This window comes from Toxotes jaculatrix, chromosome 16 (assembly GCF_017976425.1).
Source record: "Toxotes jaculatrix isolate fToxJac2 chromosome 16, fToxJac2.pri, whole genome shotgun sequence".
In the NCBI taxonomy this organism is placed as follows: Eukaryota; Metazoa; Chordata; class Actinopteri; family Toxotidae; genus Toxotes; species Toxotes jaculatrix.
Window position 1 is genome coordinate 21,811,073 of NC_054409.1, and position 21,551 is coordinate 21,832,623.

At 40.6% G+C, this 21,551-nt stretch overlaps 3 protein-coding genes across 7 annotated transcripts in view; 2 read left to right on the plus strand and 1 right to left on the minus strand.

Moving 5' to 3' along the window:
- Nucleotides 1–1,551: 1,551 nt before the first annotated feature.
- ankra2 (ankyrin repeat, family A (RFXANK-like), 2) overlaps nt 1,552–21,551 on the plus strand; it is a 77,296-nt gene continuing 57,296 nt past the window's right edge. For 3 of the 4 annotated variants that reach the window (XM_041058283.1, XM_041058284.1, XM_041058286.1), the window contains exons 1-8: nt 1,552–1,638; nt 1,966–2,321; nt 2,426–2,584; nt 2,673–2,738; nt 3,022–3,119; nt 3,222–3,347; nt 3,527–3,593; nt 3,726–3,806. In XM_041058283.1, the coding sequence (XP_040914217.1) occupies nt 2,021–2,321; nt 2,426–2,584; nt 2,673–2,738; nt 3,022–3,119; nt 3,222–3,347; nt 3,527–3,593; nt 3,726–3,806 (898 nt within the window). In that variant the 5' untranslated portion in view covers nt 1,552–1,638; nt 1,966–2,020. Of the gene's footprint in view, nt 1,639–1,965; nt 2,322–2,425; nt 2,585–2,672; nt 2,739–3,021; nt 3,120–3,221; nt 3,348–3,526; nt 3,594–3,725; nt 3,807–4,470; nt 5,663–21,551 lie in introns of those variants that run through there. The other variant, XM_041058287.1, reaches the window with a different exon arrangement.
- btf3 (basic transcription factor 3) lies at nt 5,887–10,787 on the minus strand. Of its 2 annotated transcripts, none has more exons than XM_041058289.1 (6): nt 10,722–10,787; nt 8,846–8,914; nt 8,532–8,645; nt 8,234–8,435; nt 7,906–7,962; nt 5,887–6,959 (listed from the first exon to the last, which is right to left on the minus strand). In XM_041058289.1, the coding sequence occupies exons 2-6, from the start codon at nt 8,912–8,914 to the stop codon at nt 6,913–6,915; spliced, it is 489 nt and encodes a 162-aa protein (XP_040914223.1). In that variant the 5' UTR covers nt 10,722–10,787; the 3' UTR covers nt 5,887–6,912. The 2 variants fall into 2 exon arrangements, with proteins under 2 accessions (XP_040914223.1, XP_040914224.1); XM_041058290.1 differs by having other exon boundaries at nt 10,659–10,786.
- foxd1 (forkhead box D1) lies at nt 16,828–18,656 on the plus strand. Its single transcript, XM_041058288.1, has one exon. The coding sequence runs from the start codon at nt 17,081–17,083 to the stop codon at nt 18,131–18,133; it is 1,053 nt and encodes a 350-aa protein (XP_040914222.1). The 5' UTR covers nt 16,828–17,080; the 3' UTR covers nt 18,134–18,656.

Sequence of the window (21,551 nt, forward strand, 5' to 3'; positions counted from 1 at the left end):
TGTAACCCTACTGCAGTATAGGTTGCTGTAGGGAAACACGGGTTCAGTTGTAATTTCAATTTCCTCCAATCAGAAACAAGCTGGAGTGATGTCACATTCATTTACACTCGGTTGTGTTGACTGCTTTACAGTGGTGGAAACTGTATACTTAATGTATACTTAAAGTATAATTACATTTGAGATACTTGTACTTTACTTCACATTTCTATTTTACATTTCTATTTTGTGGAGGAGTTCACTTTAAATATGCAGCTATTCAACTATTCCTGACTGTGTCACTATAATTAAAATGTGGCTGTGGTATTCAGCTGCAACCAATAATCAGCTGACGCTTCAATACTTTATAAGTCACATTACATCACTACGTCAGTAAATTTGATGTTTTTGTAATCCACTAATTTGTAATCTAGCTAAAATTTGTTTTGAGATCGGGATTCTGAGAGTATTTTTTTTTTTTTTTTCCAACTAAATTGTAACTGGAGTGAAAGTATTTAATTCAAATAAAGAAAAGATCTTATCATCGCAGAGTCATAGCAGAGTTAAATTTGCATGGGATACTTTACTTCCTAATGTTGGATAAAAATCTTCCAGGTCTCAGTTGGATTGTAACCATAATCAGACACAGAAGACACAGACATTCACACAGACATGTGACATTAACAGGAAGCAAGAGAACTACTTTCCCACCCTTCCTGCTCCCAGACTCATCCCACTGACTGATAATGAGCAACAGATTAAATGTCTTAAATGATGTCAGTGCCGACAGGCTACAATAATACTGTCTTACTTATAACACAGTCAGCAATCTCAGTCAATTTAATAGTTTCCTCCAGGACAGTGTTTTCTTGCTTAATTGGGGAGATGAGAGGATTATAGACCATTTGGGAGAGGAACTAAACCCACAAACCCTGTCAGAAATGCAATTTATAACCCGTGAGGCTCTGGTGCCATCTATTGGCAAAAGTATAAACGTAAGTAAAAAGTGAGTGAACGTTAAGTCCTGCCCTCTTGTGGAGATTTTTCAGATAACATGCCCCACAATTCATCTTCACATTAGTTTTTCTAAGCATGCCACAAAATGCGCCAATGCACCACCAAGCGATGTCCTCAAAAGGCAAGGTATAAGGAATCTGGTTTATTTTCTGGCCATCTTGTTTTCAGTGCATGTGATTCAGGCGTCCTGTAGATGGCGAGAGCAGCACACTGTGGAATTCCTTTGCACACACTGAGGCGCACGGGTTATCAAAACAAGGCTACCCAGACCAAAGTGTGTGATTTGAACAAGGCAACTTCCTCAGTGCAATTGTGGCAATTGTTTTTTTTTTTTAATTCCCAAGACTCCCGCACTGAGATATTATTTAAATAGAGTGTAAAGTATTGTACTACACAGTGAGGTGGATAGTATACAAACCTATAGTGACATCAAGATTATATATTTGGGTCTTGGTCAATAGAAGTAGTTTTTTTTCATAGGTAATCAGATAAGAATATCTGTCTAGAATCAACATGACGAACACCGGAACCAAAAACTATATTTAGGGGGAGGTTAATAGCTGATGCACTCCTTTGTGGACTCGATCAACTGCTCATGCGCAAACTTTTCAAAACACCGAAAGGAGACAAACAATGCCTTATCGAGTAAGAAATGTTTTCATTTCAGACAAATGACCTTTGTTGGCGTTTACACTCAACGTGTGTCCATGTTAAATTTCTTAGCCCCAGCTAATTTCTTAGCCAGTGTGACTAAGTTAGTGTGAGGTTACGATAACAATAGCTAGCATGCTAACTGATAGCTAACAGGCATTGTCGTTGGGTATTTAACTGTGCCCCCCCTGTGTTCAGTTTAGCATTTGCGCGGTTAATCGTCACACAGACTCCAGTAACGCTGATTGTAATGGGAAACGAGACAGACGGCTGTTTGGTATCCACTTTTAATTTCGAAATGAACTGTCCTCCCTATTTCAGGTTTGCAGTGGCTTCGGTTTAATCTCAGTGTGACTGCTCAGTGAGCGACCAGAGGATGGACAACGCTACCGTGTCAGCCTCGGATGGGACAACTGAGTGTCCCCTGGTTTCTGAGGACATGGAGGGAATCTGCGTAATGCCAGACTTAGCTGCCATCAAGACTGAGCAGTCGGTGGGTGCGAGCCCAGATGACACGGGCACCCAAAATGTGGCCATGGGCATCAAGTTTATCCTGCCCAACCGCTTTGACATGAATGTTTGCTCAAGATTTGTCAAGTCGCTCAACGAGGAAGACAGCAAGAACATCCAGGACCAGGTGAACTCTGATCTGGAGGTGGCTTCTGTTTTATTCAAAGGTAAGGAAGAGGTGGAACCCTGTTTATCTGTTCATTTGGTTATCCTGTGAGAATGGCTGATGCACAAGGCTGTACTTGACACAAAATGTTTCCCCCTCTTCCAGCTGAGTGCAATATCCAGACCTCACCCTCCCCTGGGATACAAGTGCGCCATGTTTACACACCATCCACCACCAAACATTTCTCCCCCATCAAACAGTCCACCACGCTCACCAATAAACACCGTGGGAATGAGGTTTCTTCCACACCTCTTCTGGTGCATTGTAAGTACCATAGTTGTATTAACCTCATTTGGTAAAATGTTTCAAACGTGAATCTAGTCAAGATATTAATGCATCTGTTTCCTCTCAGCTCTGTCCATTCATCAGCTGGCAGCTCAAGGGGAAATGGTGTTTCTGGCCAGCAGGATTGAACAAGGTAGGCAGTCCTTCCAGGTTCTCAAATGGGTATCATTATTCATGGTCGTGCAGTGGTGAATATGATATGATTAAATAATATCTGGTCTAATAACTTTTTCTGGTCTAATCAGCGATATAAAATATTCTGGATTCATAAATGAAGTAGAAAAGTACTATCTTTATTGTACTTACATTTTTTTAAATTGTTGCTGTAGTTATAAATGATGGATGAATAGATGGTGAGGCGCATACAAATGTATTGACCATGATGTTTGTTTTCTTTTCATGTGTCATATTAATAGAAACTGTGATCAATCTCCAAGATGAAGAAGGCTTTACCCCCCTGATGTGGGCAGCAGCACATGGACAAATTGCTGTTGTCGAGTTTCTGCTCCAAAATGTATGGAGAAGTTAACTTCCTGTTTAATTCAGATCTCATGGTTTTATTATATTAGAGCATTCCTTATAATATTTATGAACTGGCTGTTATTCTTCACTGTAGGGTGCTGACCCCAACCTCCTGGCCAAAGGGAGGGAAAGCGCGTTGTCCTTGGCCTGCAGTAAGGGATACACTGATATTGTGAAGATGCTCATCGACTGTGGTGTTGATGTCAACGAATATGACTGGGTAAGAATACTAAGCTTTAATTTCATGTTCATTGGACCTGGTTATGTAGCATATGGCAATAAATAAGGATAAAAGGACGTTACTTCACTCACTTTGCACTGGGCGTTTAATGGTGTTGTTCAATGAGGCCCTGTGTCAGTGTGTGTGGCTAATTGTTATGTTGCCTCTGTGGGTTTCAGAATGGAGGAGCCCCTCTGCTGTATGCTGTCCATGGGAACCATGTGCGTTGTGTGGAAATCCTGTTAGGTAAGGACAAATCTTCAATTGAAAAAACGCCTATGGTCAGAAATATCCATCTCTATTTATATTTCTATAGAATAAATATATAAGTTTTGTGTTTAGGAAATATCTAACACGTGTAATAATTATGTCTTCCAGAGAGCGGTGCTGATCCTACCATAGAGTCTGATTCTGGATTCAACGCAATGGACATGGCCGTGGCGATGGGCCACAGGAATGGTATGTAAAAAATAAACACACAGTCCGTCATACATTTAGGGTTAAAAGACATGGAGGTACACACGGTCTGAGAAACGGATGCTTGTGTTATGTTGATGATAGTGATTTCTCTCAGAAATCCTCTTTTGTTTAAAATGAGCAACCAAACTGTCTTTCCCGCTCATGGCTTCTCACCTCAGTTGGTGTATACAGTGGTGAATAAAACAGTCTCATCACAGCAAAAAGCGTGGTAAAAATCTTAGAAAAAAAAATAATTTTAGATACTTAAACGAACACTATTATACGAGTATTTTCATTAAGTGTTTTACAAGAAAGAAAGCAAAAATACGTAATACTCTCAGACATTATGTATGTGTTTCATTTTCTGCTCAGCAAATAATAACAGGGTCTTTTAAAGGCGGCAAATGCGATTTCTACTGTATGCACTGAATTCAGAGTTGCCCTGTGATACGTTACTTCGATCTGAGCAGGAAGCAAGTTGTTGGCAATGCTGTGACTTCTAAGACAGTAAAAGATGCTGCTAAGACAAACCCTATGACTATTCCCTTATTTTACCCCCTTTGGGAGTGAAGGGTGGCCAGTGTAGAAAACAACTGTAGCAAGTATTCACTCTTAAATGACATATGGCTCTGTTCAGTAAAACATAGTATGTTTCTCTGTTTAGTTCAACAGGTGATGGAGGCACACTTACTGAAATTACTGATGGGAATCAGAGAATGAACTGTGACACTTGAGGAAAACAAATACTTGGGGGACATCATTGGGTTCTGGACAATCATGTAGCACGCTCAAGCTGTCAGGCAACAGGAGTAGTTTCTTTTTTCCATTATGTGATATTTCAGCAGCATTGCATCACATCAACACCATTTTGTGGGCATGATGCACATGAAGGTTTGCGCTGTGTGGATATTCCATTTTACCCTTCTTTCTAACTATTTTGCTCTGCACTTTTTCACACTGAATGTGGAGAAGCGACTTTCATCAGGATACAGTGATATTTCAAAAAATCCAAAAGGTAAAGTTGAGTACTTCACTACAACCTGTAGAATGGCTGCCGAATTAGCAGCGCAGTGCAGGCGCCATTTTTTTCTTTAGCTAAGCTTGGAAGATCTGCTTTGACTTCCTTACAGTATTGGATATTTCTTCACATGCAGTCGTCAGCCATCCTTTTCCTATCAGTGCAAGTGTTTGTTTTTTTTTTTGTTTTTTTTAACTAACTTATTAACCATAATAATGAACCGTTTTTAAGAGTATCAGAATTTTATTGTAATACGTTGAAGTAGTTCATGTTTGTCTGGTTTTCATAGTGAGCTCATTTCTGAGGCTCATTTTTCTTCCCTGGAGAATACAGTGGGTGGACTGAAAATACGTTCTTACGGACTGGAATGCACGTAGCACAGACTCTGTGCTTTTTTTGAAGCTGCCAAGCTTTTTGTTGACTGAAGATCCTTGTGTTGGTTGTACTCGGTTTATTTATTGGAATAATTTAGGCAGTGTGTTGTAATGTGATAAAATTCTCACATTGATGTAACTCAGTTTTGTTTATCTGTATAGTGATACAAATGTCCAGATGTGTTGTTAATTTTTATAAGACCTCACACCTCATTTAAATGTCCCGCAAGATTACTGTGGTGCTGTTTGCCACTGTATGACGGTGCTTGTGTTTTATAGCAGTCATAATAAGTGGTGTATCAAGAAATAACTTGTATTGACCTCAGTTTCAGCCATCACTCTGTACAGATATTTATCTGATTCCAAGTCAAAATGGTCAAAGCACTGTTTATAATCACAGAAATGAAGCTGTTATTTAATTAAAAGATCTTTTTAAACTGTATACAACAGAGTCAGTCATGGGGAGAAAAAAACTCTTGTTTTGTAGCTGTTGAGTTCTGTAAATAGTAAGAATCTAATGGCTGTCCTTACACAGCAGCAGAAAATGTAGTGTCTACTGTTTAGAAAAACATGATGAAATAACATTTTATGATAATGGGCTAGCATTAAGATTCAGAGTCCCGCCTTGCTAGTGACTCAGTTCCATAGGCTGCAGGCAAAACCATATTTGAAGGAAAAAAAACCCATAGATTTTTGGTAATTTATTGACAGTAGCAAAGGTTTATTCCAGATATGGTGGTTTTAGCGAGGCCACATAGAATTAAGGTTCAGTAACATGATTACCCCTTTTCCACCAAGGCAGTTCAAGGACCACTTCGGAGCTGGTGCCTTATCTTGGACCAGTTCTTCATGTTTTGACAGCCTGGCAACTGGCTCCTCTCTGGAACCAGGAAAACTGGTTCCAGAGAGGAGCCAACACTTTGCTGGTCTAAAACCAAGACCGCTTACATCAGGGGCTGGAGGCAGGATTATCATGCCCAACAAGACAAACAAAAACCCTGTGACTGCCAGTTATGAAAAAAGAAAAACAGAGCTAGCTTAGCGTCCAGTCGGCCTAATCCAAAGACGAATAAGAAAAACCAAAGATTCAGTATGGATGTGACATCAAAGAGAGAATGTAGTCTGCTATTGTTTCTGTGTTTGATGCTAACAGTGTTGCTAACGTAGAGGCTTATACAGATACACAGTGACGTAATGACATGGCTCTCTGGCCCGTGGAAAAGCAAACCAGTTCTAAGAAGGTTCCCAGGTTGAACAAACTCTGAACCAGCATTAGCAGCAGCTCAGAACTAGCACTCATTTCTCGTTGGTGGAAAGGGGGGTAACAGTACAGCAGGAGCCTTAAACACCACATTTTACACACAATCTCTCACTCTTAACTGGACCACAGAGCACAACAAGCATTTGGAAAGTCTGGTGGCAAAGAAGAGGTGGAATGAATACTAAAATACCTTATGCTTAAATACTGCTACCCCGGTTTTTAATACTTCAGAGTACTATTCTAGAAAATTACTCAAAAATAATTCACTTATAAGTATGTAAGTACTTTGTTCAGGTGTTGCACATGTTACAGAATGCTCACAGCCAAAAGTTGATAGATTATCCATCTTCTCAGGTACTTTATTAACTTTCCACCTCTCAAAGTAGACATTATAACATCTTGTGTCCCACATGGTCCTGTCAAGTTTTGGCACTCCGGGGAGTCCCATCTCCTCTAGTTAGCCTCATCCTTGGATGCTTCATCGAAATTCTCCACCAGATCTGAAACAACAAAAGACTCGGTGGTAAATTGGCTGAAGTAGAGAGAAAGGCATGTCCATCTGTGCAAATGACTCTCAGAGGTGCCGGAGCGCAATTCAGGAAAAGTGTGTTTATCTGACACATGATACTAGATGTAATGCAATCCGGCTTCTTTGCTCATCTTTCCCCACTCCTATATAGACTGCAATGTGCTTGGCATATGAGGCCCTCACAACTACTGAAGGCAGCTGTAAAAATTATGGCATAACGCACCAAAAAGTTGGCTTCAATTACTCCATGAAATGTGAGAAATCTGCCTCTTCAAGTTTTGGCTCGAAGGGTCGGGGGTTAAAATGGAAACAATTCAAAAGGTCTGAGTAAACATGTTCTTTCAGTGGGAGAACAAAAAGGAAACTTAATTCCAATAACAGCATGATGGCAATGGCTGTTAACCCCGTGCCATCAGGCTTCAACTGCTCCTTTTTCTGAATACATGTATAATCGTTTGTTACACTAGTGGGAACTCTGGTTACAGGCAGAGAAGTCCTGGGAAAAGCACAGATTATTGTAATGGCAACCTCATGTGTTTGGTCCATTTTCCTCGCAAAGAAAAGCAAACTGACTCTTAAGATCTTATAAACAACGAACATGAGATTCAAACACAAAACGCTGCATTGCACCATCGTCTAAAGTAACTGATGAATCCCCTTTGTTTGACCCTTTTCACAAGCCAAAAGAAAAGCAAACCTGCCACGGCTATTTAACCGAGAGAGAGAGAGAGAGAAAAAAAACCTGCTGTAATAAAATGTGAAAGAGTTTTTCCAAATAAGACTGCAAAGCAGTTTGATGCGAGATAACCAGATTTTACTTGAGAAATGTTGAAGTAATGTTTTGTTTTGAATGGTGGAACAGGCTACTGTGAATAGACAGCTGAATGTAATGCAAAGTGACACATTTTAGCACTCACCTGGAACGTCATCATCTTCTTCTTCTACTGCTGCAATTGGCGCTTTTCCATCTGCAGCTGTAAGAACAGAAGATTTGTGAGTAGCTTGAATAGCGGTTTAAATTTTTGAGCTGGCATTAACAATCAAGCTTCAGTCCTGAGGGCAAGACTCGTCTCTCTAATCAAGTCTGACCAAACAGAAAATAGATGTGAATCTACAGTGAGACTGAGGGAGGCCTGTGTGCGTCCATTAGAAGAAATCTAGGATGATGTATGCTACATCATGTGCTACAACACGCTACAGCTAATTCAACATGTTAAATGAGTTTTAGTGTTGTAGGTTACTGACCCTGTTTGGGCAGGGCCTCAGCGAGTCTCCTGAGGCTCGTCAGGCTGTCGGCTCCCAGCTGGTTCAGGATGCCCGGCAGCATCTCGGTCAGCTGCTTGGTCTCAGCGTGGCCAGTGATGGTGAAGGTGTTGGCTGCGAGCGAGGCCTGCACTTTGGGATTGTTGAAGTGGATGACTGTTCCTTGATTTGTAAACATGTTAACCTGTAACAGACCAAAGTTTATTTTTAATATATTCAATGCCAAAATAACAAACTGACCTTAAATCACAGTGGGACGAAACGGAGATGAAGGTTTTACCTCTTCAATACCAGAAATGTTGTTGACGCCAAGTTTCTTTAGGGAGAACTGGAGCTTCTTGTCATCTGCGGTTGCTGTTCTGTGCACAACCTTCTTCTTTCTGCGAGCACTGCCCTATGGGGACAAACATAAAGTCATTTCTTGTCATTTAGAGCATTTCTTTTCTCCAGCTTTTAATTTTAGTGTAATAACATTAGTAGTAACTAGTGTTGATTCCCTTATAGTAAACAAGATTAAGTGCTTTGCGGGCAATTGATAATTTCACGTAACTTGTGATAATTTTTTTTTTTTTTTTTTTTTTTTTTTTAAATTACCTTTCCGCCGATGCGGACTTGTGCCTGTAGTTTAGCGAGTTTTTCTTGATTCATAATTGCTTCTTTCATCTGAAAAAAGAAAGAACATTACATGTGATTATCTTAATTGTGGTTGGTCAAAATACAGCACGAAGCAGGCTTAGACACCAAGATACAAAGCAAGCTATGCAACTAGGGAGACATCAAATGGTCAGACTGCAATGCAACTAAACATCTGTGCCAAACTGAAAATCTGGCTGACATCAGGCAACAAAAAATTATGAAATTAGAGCTGTTGAAATCAATTTTGTTAGACGATTTCAAACTGTTGCTATGTAGACTATTTTTATTTATTATTTTGTCTTGATCTTGGATCTGCATGAATGAGACGAGTCTTATTATGGATATGTGACATTTATCCACAGTCAGTGTGATTATTTATCAGGGCTGTGCAGAGCTGCAGTGTTACAAGCACACATTTGGTGTGACCTGGTTCATTAGTGTGCTGATGGTGAGAAACATCAGGTAAATGTGATAAAAGGCCTTTTCTTGAGGACTGCATCGTGACTAAACGGCTGTTTCTGATCCCACCCTTCTGACAACATGGATAAAGCGAACAAAAGCACACCAAGCATAGCTGAAATGCGACGAACTGACAATTGTGTTATTCTGCACAAAGATGATTCAGGCAGAACAGAATGTTTTGTTGTTATTCTTCATTGTTAAGCCTCACTGACAAACCGGGGCTTCAAAAATACAATGCAATAACTGCAATAACCAGTTCCCTGATACTCTGAAATTGTTTTGCAACTTGTATTTGTATTAACTGCATTATTTACATTAGTGTTTGTGTTTACCTGTCCGAGGGACTACAGATGGAAATCTTCTAGTGGCCCAGTCTTGTACGTTTTCTTTTTTTCTCTGTGTATGATCTAAATGTTTTTTTGTGCATGGTCCTTGACATGTACACACACTGTATATTTTTGCATTGTGGCATTATCTTGCCAGTCTAGACAACAAAGTCTTTAGTCTATAAAAGTTTGTTAATAGTCTATTAATAAAATGTAAAATTACAGACAACCCGGTATAAGTGTCCACAGCTGCTGCACGGTAAAAACGTAAGCCCGTTATGAACGGCCCATGATTATGTACGGATTATAGCTCAGTTCAGTTCACATACATTTACATCCAGACTACATTATCAGCCTGTAATTTGGCTACTGCGTCGCAAAAGCTTACTGCGTCCCTGGGAAATTGTCTGCAACGAATGCTAATGATATGCAAGGTGTTAACAAATGAGGCGATAATAGGGAAATCGTATACGAACGACACAGGGAAACACATACGGAGAGAGCAGAGGTTTTAGTGTGGGTGTGATAATCGGCAATAGATCGTGCTCAAAGCGGTAAGTAGATTTTTTTTTTTAAAGCAAGCAAGGAGCTGTCAGATGCGCAGTCAAATGCGCTAAGTTAGTTTAATTAGCCAAAAGCTAATGCTTCCACTTGTCCGCCTGTGTTAAGGACAACAAGCGAAGGAAGGCAAACAACAAAAGGCTGTGTTAGGCCAAACAAAACAAGCCAAAGAACACCGCAGATAACGTCAGGGTTGGTTTGAGCTAACGTTTGCTGACCGATTCCACCATCCACTGCGCCGAAACAAGGTGTGGTTTAGCTTTTGTGCCAGAACTTGAAGGCTAACTTTAGCTAGCTTCTGAGCTAGCAGGGAGACTGTGGAGTGGACGGCCTGTCACTTACAGCCACTCATAACCGTCAGTAACATTAGCTTCAAACCCCGGCAGATTTCAGCCATCTACTCAGAAAAGGCTTTCGTTTACCTCTTGCCGTCGGATCGGGGGGAAACAGTGCAGGGAAGAAGGTATTTAAAGCTCCACACTGACCTGTAAACTAACAGCAGACACATGCGGGGAGCAAGATGGAAGCGAGAGAGGAGGGAGGAAGTGACGTACGGCAAAAAGTGCAATCTGGATTTGGGTCTTTCCTGCCCTGAGCTGAGCTTTGCAGGCGACACTTTCACCACCTTTAGCAGCCTTTAGCAATCAATTGTGAAAGGTTCAGGTTAGAGTTAGGACGTACGGGGTTAGGATGCTGCCCCAGGATGAGAGGACATGCAGTGCTGTCATTTGTGTGCATGTTGTTTGTTTTAGAAAGTTTATTTTCTGAGATACATCTTCAGTGGGTGTTCTATAGACACCCTATGAATGAACTGTTACACAGGGTGCTATTATGCACCCTGTTTTAGGGGGCATAGGGTGTTTTAGGGTGCAGAGGGAATAGGCCTGTTCGATAATCCATGCATATAACAGATATCAATATCTTTACTGATATTGCAGCCTTTTGCTTTTGTGTTTAATGATGACAATTCCAATCACAACATAACAATATATCACAAAGCTCAAACCTATAGGTCTACCAGTTCAGTTCATTTAGAAATAAGACTCCCCAGTAACTCAGTAACTCAGTCAGAGTATGACTAAGTTGTATCTCGTATCTTTTAATTTATTTTGAGGATGATGTGAAATGTTGACATTAAAAACTCTGCTGTATGGTTACTTGTTGTGGGACGTTGCTCTCACAGGCTCTGGAAAAAACAAAAACTTTTTTTTTTTTCAATAATTTGTTTAGCTCTCCTCAAGCTTTGTGATGCCTCAAATGGAGGTGCAATTCAAAATCAAACCACTGAGAAATCCTCCCACCACCTGGTTTGTTTGTTTGGTATGAGTAGCCAGATTCCACACTGCTGGTGGATCTGAAGTTTATTACATTGGACATGAGTTGAGTGACCATAAGATGTCAAGGTGCACGGCGCCTGTGGAGAGAGCACAAGGAATTTTATTATACACCAGTACTGTGCGTCTCATAGGTGTGCTGATGAGGATAAATATACTTCTTACTGTAAACTGTTTTGACCCGCTATCATTCGGTTTAAGCACAACACTTCCCTGCAGTGAAAATGAAAATGTAAAACAGTAAGATGAAGTGTCTGATGTATTTATTATATTATCAATTTGTGCACTCCGTTTGAATTCAAGGGAAAGTTCACCTCAGATCATCTTTATGCTGCAGTATCAATGTACCCCCTACTGTTTATGTACTGTCATTTAGTCTGTGTGTGTGTGTGTGTGTGTGTAAGAGAGAGAGAGAGAGAGAGAGAGAGAGAGAGAGAGAGAGAGCATTTCATCTCAACCAGCTTTGTGTTTTGTTTTGCCTGCATGACTTTTTTCAACAACGCATTGAATGGGTGTGAAGACGTTGCATTGAGGAGGCAGAAGTCATTTAGGAAACAATAAGCTCCGAGTCCTTTACTCAAAACACAACCTGTCTTGTGGCTGCATTGCATTCTGGTCTAGTAAGGGTGGTGTTACTTGAAAAACTAGCGTATCTCTGAAGATGTCTTTCAGTATGGTGTTGAGCACTACACAGAAAACTGTAAGATTAGAAAGAAGCATTCTCTCTTCGTTTGTGATGGACTGTCGCTGAAACTCAGCAATGATGTCTCCTGTAAATATCTTGACATGATATCACAACATCAACATCACAAAATGTAAAACAAATTTTACGTATAGTTTAAAATGGCACACATATATGACACAGGGTCATGCATCTGGAGTTATTTCCCTTAAAAAGCCAAACAAACTACAGCTTATACAGTAAATAAATGACCATAAAACTCCCCTTACAAGCCCTTGTAATAATTCTAATAATAAGGATGGTGTGAGCCGGTTTCCCCCGCTTTTTTGTCTTGGATTTAGTTTCTTTTTGTGTTATCACGAACATGGACAAATATTTGCACCAAGTAACATCCTCTGACTACACTGAAACATGTCAAACCAATAAATTAATAAATAAACGTTTAAAAAATAAGTTTTCGCTTATGCACATGACTATAAACCTTCAGAAACCTGCTTGATCGTCTACAATAGATGTGATCCAACAGTAATACAGCTAACCCATGCAACAGTACAGATATTTATTAATAAAGAGAACGTTTAATATAACTTATATGACAACAAATATGAGCTCATGTACTTTTTTCTGTCCTGCACCTCCACGATGATCACATTGCTGAGTCCTCTTGACTCATCATGAACCTGAGGGCGCATGGGCCGGTGCCCCTGGGCGCGGTTGTAGGATCCTTTAGGGACTTTCGGAAATGTGTTGGACATTGTTGTGGAATAGTTGTCAACAGTTTCCCCTCACTCTGAAAGTAAAGTGCGTGAATGCGTCGCTAAATTAATTTCGAGCACCAAAAAGAAAACACGCTGAAATAATTACCCATCAATCCACAGGCAGGGAGGAGTGAAACCTTCAGAAACACATGCAGATGAACTTCAAGGTGCAACACCTTCACTGCTCTCACACGCTGATGTATCACTGCCTTTCATTTATAGTTTTTCCCCTGTTGTTAAAACTCGACTAATTTCCTATAATCATTTCAGGAAAGATCCGGAAATAAGTGAAGAGTTTTGTTCGTTAATTTATGATCGAACATTTGAAAAGAGGCTGAAATCACGGCTGTTAAAACGCTCTGAGAAACGTTAACAGGCGTTTAAAGCTCGTTTTTCAGACGACGTTTCCCATGTTTTGGAGATATTGAAAGGACCGTCAAAAAGTATTGAAACTAAAGTGTTTGAACCCTTTAAGTGCAAGAATCTAAACTGCAACACGTGTTGAACATTTTTGCATGCTTCTTATGATACCGATGAGATTTAGAAATAGAAAAGAAAAACATCTTTAATTCAGCCTATATCCGTTTGAGTGGGATGTTCCTCGCGTGTGGGCGTCAGTTTTCCTCTCTCCAGTCCACTGCAGGCACCGTATCTCTACTTGTACCTTGACTCGTCTTTTCTGCATGTGATACACATTAATCACATGGCCCCAAACACCCCTCTCAGGCGAACCGTTTTGGTGACACTTTGGGGTTTTGTCAGAGCAGGAGGCAGGCACCCAGCCAGCCAGCCAGGCAGGCAGGCAAGCAGGGAGACAGACAGACAGGCAGGCTGGCAGGCAGGGAGGCAGGGGTTGCGTTTGAACAGCCAAGTGCTTTCTTGGTACCCCGTGGCACGGAAACACCCTCGGATCGCAGAGGGGGAATTTAGAAACACTTTAGAAGTGGTTTACCACACATGCTAGTGCTGCTGTTGTAAGTGTCGGATCAAATTTAAAAAAAGGAAAAAAGTACCTAGTCTTCATTCATGTTTTTTTCTGATTGTGTTAGTAGGCATTCACACACGTTTGAACAGAGGTCCGTGTGCGCCTAAATTCATCTCATATTTTTTTGTTTTTGCCTCCGCAGTCTTGACTTTAAGAGGCTAGAAAACACTTGATTTTAATTGTGGACAGATTTATTTTTATAAATTTGTAATAACTCGTTCAGCAGTTAAAATAACTCACGGCACAGATCTCATGAGTGGACGAGCTCTCTGTATGAACTTAACGTTTGATGTTACGTTTATGGATTTACAAATGTCAATCATTCGTTATTCATGGGCTTAAATAAAGATATGAGGAATTAAACACGGAGGAACCAGAAAGTAGCGTCTCATGTAACAATTTAATGTGCACAAGTTCTCCTTTAGTTGATTACACGATGGTGGAGTGTTTTAGTCCTGCATCAGATGAAATATGAAACTAAATAATCGCAAAATCCATAGGTTGTAAGGTAAATATCAATCATGGCCAGTGACTGAAAATGATCAGGAAAAACTGTTCGTTTAGAAAAACTGAACGAATCTGGGTTGTTGCTACGGTTCCCTGTTGTCTACATTAATGAACAACACTGATTCATTCACTTATTCTTAAATAACTAATCTAAAAAAAAAGCTATAGGTAACTAAAGCGTTGGTGGGGAGCGTGTCTAACTTTCTCTGCCGACAATATTTTGGTCTTTAAATTAAGAGCCAATAATCAACATTAATTTTATTATAGTATAATGAGCCTGCAGACTAGTCTGTCCTTTCAACCTGTGAAATGGCAGAAGTGGTAAAATAAATAAACTATAGCATCCAGTTGGTAGATATCAAAGTAAAATACCTACAGTGTGAGCAAAAAATTAAAGAAAATATTATATGTTTTATTTTATTTCAAAATTCCTCATTCCTTTTTACCATAGCGCCTTGATGCTTAGTGTCTATAAATAAATTATAATTCATATGGGCTGGTAGGCTGTAGTTTAAAACTTTACACCAGGATGATCATTCAGACAAACTCCGTTCCTTATACGAGACTTTATACGAAAGAAAAGTTAGTTTTAGAGTAAGTTTTATGTAAATTTCTGGTTGTGACACCAACCAGCTGGAACTGCTTTTATCTTCTATGGGCCAGAAGTGTTTTGTTAATTGTGAGATGAGTTCGCCGCTAGATGGCGGTGGTCAAATGGGAACCTCTGAAAAGTTGCTGAAGGGCCACACAGCACCTGAATACATCTGTCAGTGTGAAATGAAGTCATGATAACTATGGCTGGATAGGTTTTTATTAAAAGTCCTAACGCGCTTTCAGGTCCGCTGCATTTATGAAAACCGCCGTATAACTTCTCATTTTCTGACAGGAAAAGTGAGAAATAAAATGTTTGGGAAAGTTTTTTCTCTTTAATAATTGGATTAAACTCATCAGAGTGTAATATTCTGGTAAATGTGCTGCGTGGCTTATGAAATATTTTCGCTTTGATTTATTTTTGCTAAAACCTGGGACCGTGTCCTGCAGTGATGTCTGACAAAAATGGAAAAGAGTGGCAAAATCATTTTCAGTCTAAAACCTAAGAAACAGTCACATCTGAAAGCAAAGCTCAACGGCAGCAAGAGATAAAACAGAATGAAAAACAGTCTGCGTTCATACTTTACTACAGAGACTCTCACTCAGCTTTAATTACCAATTTAATAATGACTGTAAAACATAGGAATAACGGAATAAAATCCACAGACATGAATGTATGAACTTCACGTTTTATTTAGGGTCCATTTTAATATGCAATCCAGAAACTTAGGGGAGACATATTATACATTATAGTGTTTTTGTAATGGGCTTACACACGTTGCAGTATAATTTTCACCTGACACTGACTTAAAATTAACACTCTCTTTACTCTTTGTTTTTGTCTTTTATGTGATTAGTTTTTTTTAATCTCATTTATTTTTTTGCTTTGTTAAAGGCGAACAAACCTGTTCAGAAATATTAATACCATCCTCCCAACCTGCTAAAACAAAATAAGATAAAAACAAAACAAAACAAAACAATAGCAATATCCACACACAGCAGCACCATGCTCCAGACGCACGGCAGAGGCCTTATATCTGGGGCTTGCATGCTCTGCGTGACCCGTGACTGATGCGAGTTAACAGCTGACTCTTTTCCATTACAAATGGCTCGCGGATAATCTAGATAACTACCGGATCACGCAAACTGAGCTGCCTGGATATGGTGCACCGCTCTCCGGCACCATATCAGAGGACATTCATATTAAATATCATAGGTATTCTTTACAGTGTATAGGACCTTTTTTTTTTTTATCCCGAGTATTCTGGGGTTTTGTCTCTTCAAATTAAAAATCAAAATATTCTTATGCCCCCTTAACGCATGACACTGATAACCAAGTCTAAATAAATAATTTTAAAAATTGTCATAATATCCTCTTCGATCTTTGCAGTGACCACACCAGTAGTTAGACTTTCCTGGCGATCTTTTTTTTTTATCTTCCACAATCTATTTTTACGCAAAACACTGGGGTGGAATAAAAGCTGCAGATTAGTCATATGCGGACTATAGGCCACCATGAATGACCACTAAAAAGGATGTAGGCCACACCAAACTTTTTTTTTTTTTTTTTTTTTTTTTTGAAACGCTCACGGTTAATTTTCAAAGACCTTTTTTTGTTATTTCATTTTTTTCTCTCTCTTTTCGTTTGCCTCGGTGACGTTTCCTCACCATGTGATCAGGGCAGTGGTATAAATAAGGAGAGAAGATCCACCCCCTCCGTGATTCAGATTTGGCCCTTTTGCAGGTTTCCCGGAACATTTCTCTGACTAGCATCGACGGGATCCTTCGTTAGTCGGCGATAATAAAAAAAACCCCTGAAAACATATGGAAATAGCGAGAAAACAGGGGGGCATCTCTCACCGACGGCGACACGTGCTCCTCTCCTCTCCCCCTCCTCATATGAGTTGTTGAAGAGGGAGGGCAGGGCAGCTTGTGCATCCCATCGTCTTCCTCATCTGGCGTCGGAGGGCACAGCCGTGTGTGAGCCATGACTCTGAGCTCAGAGATGTCGGATGCCTCCATCCTTTCGGAAGAGACCGACATAGACGTGGTCGGCGAAGGGGAGGATGGGGACAATCAGACGCGCTCCTACGTGGATGAGGTGGCGCAGATGCACGACGGAATCCTCCTGGCCGGCTCTCCACCTCCGTGCCTGGACAGCTCCACCTCCTCAAGGGATACCTACAAGCCGGCGGGCAAGAACACCCTGGTGAAGCCCCCTTACTCCTACATCGCCTTAATCACCATGGCCATCCTGCAGAGCCCCAAGAAGAGACTCACTCTCAGCGAGATCTGCGACTTCATCAGCAACCGCTTCCCGTACTACAGGGAGAAGTTCCCGGCCTGGCAGAACTCCATCAGACACAACTTATCCCTCAATGACTGCTTCGTCAAGATACCGAGGGAGCCCGGGAACCCTGGGAAGGGCAACTACTGGACCTTGGACCCGGAGTCGGCTGATATGTTTGACAACGGGAGCTTTCTGAGGCGAAGGAAACGCTTCAAGCGGCAGCAGACGCAGGACTTGCTGCGGGAACACAACACTTTTATCCCCGCCGCTGCTGCGTATGGGTACGGACCGTACGGCTGCGGAGGATACGGCATCCAGCTCCAGTCCTACCACACACACTCAGCGCTTTTTGCTTTTCAGCAGCAACAGCAACAGCAGCAGCACTCCAGGCTTTCACACTCACACACGGGAACCATTATCCCTGCACCGTCTTTGATGCCCACCACCACGGACTTAGCCAGGAGTAGGTTTTATCCGCAGCTCAGCTCCAGCCTGGGCTCAGCCAGCGTGCAGGCTGCAGCTCCGGCGCAGAAGTCCAGCTCTCCGGTGCAGAGGTCTCCCTTCTCCATAGAAAGTATCATAGGGGGGTCACTGAGCCCCTCCAGGACTTCTCCGGTCCTTGTCCCGGTCTTACCGTCCTCTTTGGGGCCTCCAGCGGCCAGCCAGCCGCAGACCGTTCATCCCGGAACTGTTTTACACCCGGCTGAAAACTTTTCGAGCAGAGTGGTCAGCGGCACTAGCGGCTGTTAGATGTCTTAACTACAAACTTTTCAAGAAACAAACAAACAAACAGACAGACAAACAAAAAAAGAAACAGCATCAAAAACAAAAAACGCCCCCTCTTTGAAGGTAGGATTATTTTTGTATGTTTTTTTGATAGCACGCAGCTGAATGATGGACATAAAAAAACACTATTTGTGCCTATATTCATGCTGTTTAAAAATATATTTATCTTCAGTTTTTTTTTCGGTGTGAATCAGATTTTGACCACGAACTCTCCTTGTATTTTCCATGAAGTGATTCGTTTCAGTCACTGTTTAGGGCGTCTCAGGATAATGACTTAATGAACATGTTATGAATGATCACATGTTTAAAATAGGCTAATAATGTATTTGTGTCAAACACATCCATGTTTTTTTTTATTAGTTTGGCAAATCAAAACGTTTTTCAAGTTTTGATTTGAACTTTGTATTAAAAGACACAGAGAGCAAAATCATACATTTATAATAATATGCAGTGTGTGTTTATTTCAGTAATAAAAACATTGTACATTTTTGGCAAGTATTGTGTAATTGAAGTGTGATATTTTTACACAGTTTGTTTTAAACAAGAATAAATTTCGTTTTGCAAAAAAAGAAAGGTAATTTGTTGGGAAATAAATTTATTAAATAATCCTAAAGTCCATGGGCCACGTGCTAACACAGGGTGTTTAATTAGAAGGAAAATAGGCCAAATATTGTTGCTAAAAACACCAAGTTGCAGGTCTTTTCGACTTTATTAGGTCTTTGCGTTGTGATTGTGTGCATTAATCAGATAATAACAAGTGTATGACCTTGAGCGAGGGATTTAAAAAGTGTTTCCTCCATTCCAGTGGGAGTGTGTGTGCGCGCATAATGGGCCACAAAAATGTAATTCATGCATTATATACAGTTTGCTCAGACTGTTGTTGCACACTCGCTTATACCAACGCTGTGCACTTTGGAACATGCGCACACTGGGCCTGCGTGTCCATCTGACCTCTCTCACACTCATCCTCATAATTACGGTGAGCGGACAGGGAGGTGTCAGCGGGGTGAGACGGGCTGTATTTTTGCCTGCTTCAGGTCGGTGATTATACCGGTGCTGATGTCGACAGGCGGCCAGCTCTTGAGAAAACACTCCTCATTCAATATTTCATTATCCGCTCTTATTTGACACAGTTTTCCCAGAGAAAATGAAACGTTGCTCCTGAAGTCTCGCTCTGGTGTGCCACGGGGCCAGCGGGGCTCGTGGAGGGACAGGGCTGTTTGGGAGGTTAAAACCACCTTAATCCACTCACCGGTTTTTTAGTGTTTACTCACTTTTATTTTTGCTCTTTATTTCTGCCCCACACGCAGGAAAGGGCATGTCATTTCTAACATGCAAATAGCCGCTGACAAGAAAAGCCAAACAGGGTGCTGTTTTTACGCAGACGCACGGAGATAATTAGACACCGTAAGGAGCTGTAGTAAAGATAAACCTGCAAGTGGATTGTTATTATTTTTTCCAAAAAGCACTGACAGATTACTCATCTCCTGAACACGTTTTAGTCTGAAGCAGGTGCTGGGGCTCGAGGCTGCAGCACCTGTGTTACCGTGATGCTGCATGATGTGTCAGACCTCTTCTATTTAAATTTTCATGACTTCTGTATGTTGCCTGTATACTGTACAGTCCCGCTGCTTCCGTGACTGGATGTGTGCGCCCGTCGACTGCGTGTGTCTGCCTCCCCCTGATTCAAAGCAACGTGTGTGTGTGTGTGTGTGTGTGTGTGTGTGTGTGTGTGTGTGTGTAGTAGATAGCTAAATTGGTGCAGCGCTTCGAGCCAGTTCACTAGGCCACGGGAGGACAGCTATTGCGTGATGATGTAACACGCAATGAGAGACAGACACACACATACACACACAGAAGAGAGAGGGAGAGCAGCAGGGAAGGAGGTCAGTTGGGCTTGTTTACAAATACAGAAGGTTAAACAGGGAAAAGAACAATTAATGCAATAAGACATGTTATAATAACCCGTGTATAGTCGCGCGGGTAATTTTCCCCAGTCTATCACAATAAGAGTCCTATAGGGATTTGCATTGTGCCTGTGGTCAGTTGTGACTTGTAAATTATAGTATTTTTTTTATCGCATCTATCCATAATATCTTTGTATGTCGTGCTCTTTGATTCACTAATTGCACATTGGGTTTGTTATATTTAATAGTGAACAGTACTACGACCCTCTGGCACGTTATTTGTTTTTTTTGTTTTTTAATTTTTTATCACGTGTGCATTTATCTGAAACATTTATATTATCTTTCCATAATAGAGTACAGTGCGTCTACGGTTCTGTGATGTTCTACAGGATTGCATATTCAGCTTAGAGACAGTTCAGCGGACTTTTTACCTGTTGTCTCTGCGTAACTGCTCTGGTAACAGCTTATTTGACAGATGTTGGTATATAGTTGAGGGTGCCACAAAACGATAAATAGTCAAACTCTCTCCTCTGTGCATTTCAGGTCCCAACTCTGTGTTACTGTGCTAAATGCTACACGTGAATGTTGTAAATCAAAATCATTCATTATTATTGCGTGACTCTGTGTTAACTACTTCACACTGCCGTTTATGGCCAGGTCTCGCCTGTAAAAGAGACAATGTGGGCCTGCCTCAGGAGAGTTCCTGCTCACATTAAAGTTTAAAAAGACGCAAGGCAAAAATCAAAGAAACACAGACTGGGCCTGCGCAATGAAATAGTTTACGGCCTGTGATGATAATATCTATCTATCTATCTATCTATCTATCTATCTATCTATCTATCTATCTATCTATCTATCTATCTATCTATCTATCTATGACAATACGATACGTGTCCTAGTTTTCTTTATTGAAGTGATGTGGCAAAAAATCTACTTGTTCTTCAGAAATTTATTTCATGGCTCCAGTGTCTCTGACCCGTTTGATAAATAACTGTAGTAACAAATAACAGAAATCTGTACTTTTATGGCCAAACTGTTGCTCTGACGGCTCATTATCTTTGAACTAAACGTTTCCCTAAAATGGTCCTCAGATTTTCTTTCAGATAAACAAAGTGTTTTCGTTCAACATTCAGACATAATTATAATTATTATTATGATAATTATTATCCCTCTTTTTTAAATTTTCCAAAGCACTCTGAAATAGAAGATATTTTACAGACTGATCAAACAATGCAACTTATACTATTCAAAACAAAAAAAAAAATTATGAAACTCAGAAGAAGTGTCAAAAATAAAGTAGGCAACGTTTAAGAGTACAGATTTTGTTCAGTTTACCAAGTAGAAAAAAGACAAGTGCAATGCATAAACCTCATTTTAAAATTCTGTAATGGTCAAGATGGTCAAGTAACCCCGGATGTTGTTTATTATTAAGTGTTTTGTCATGAGCTGTGGCAACCTCAGAGGAATATATGTAG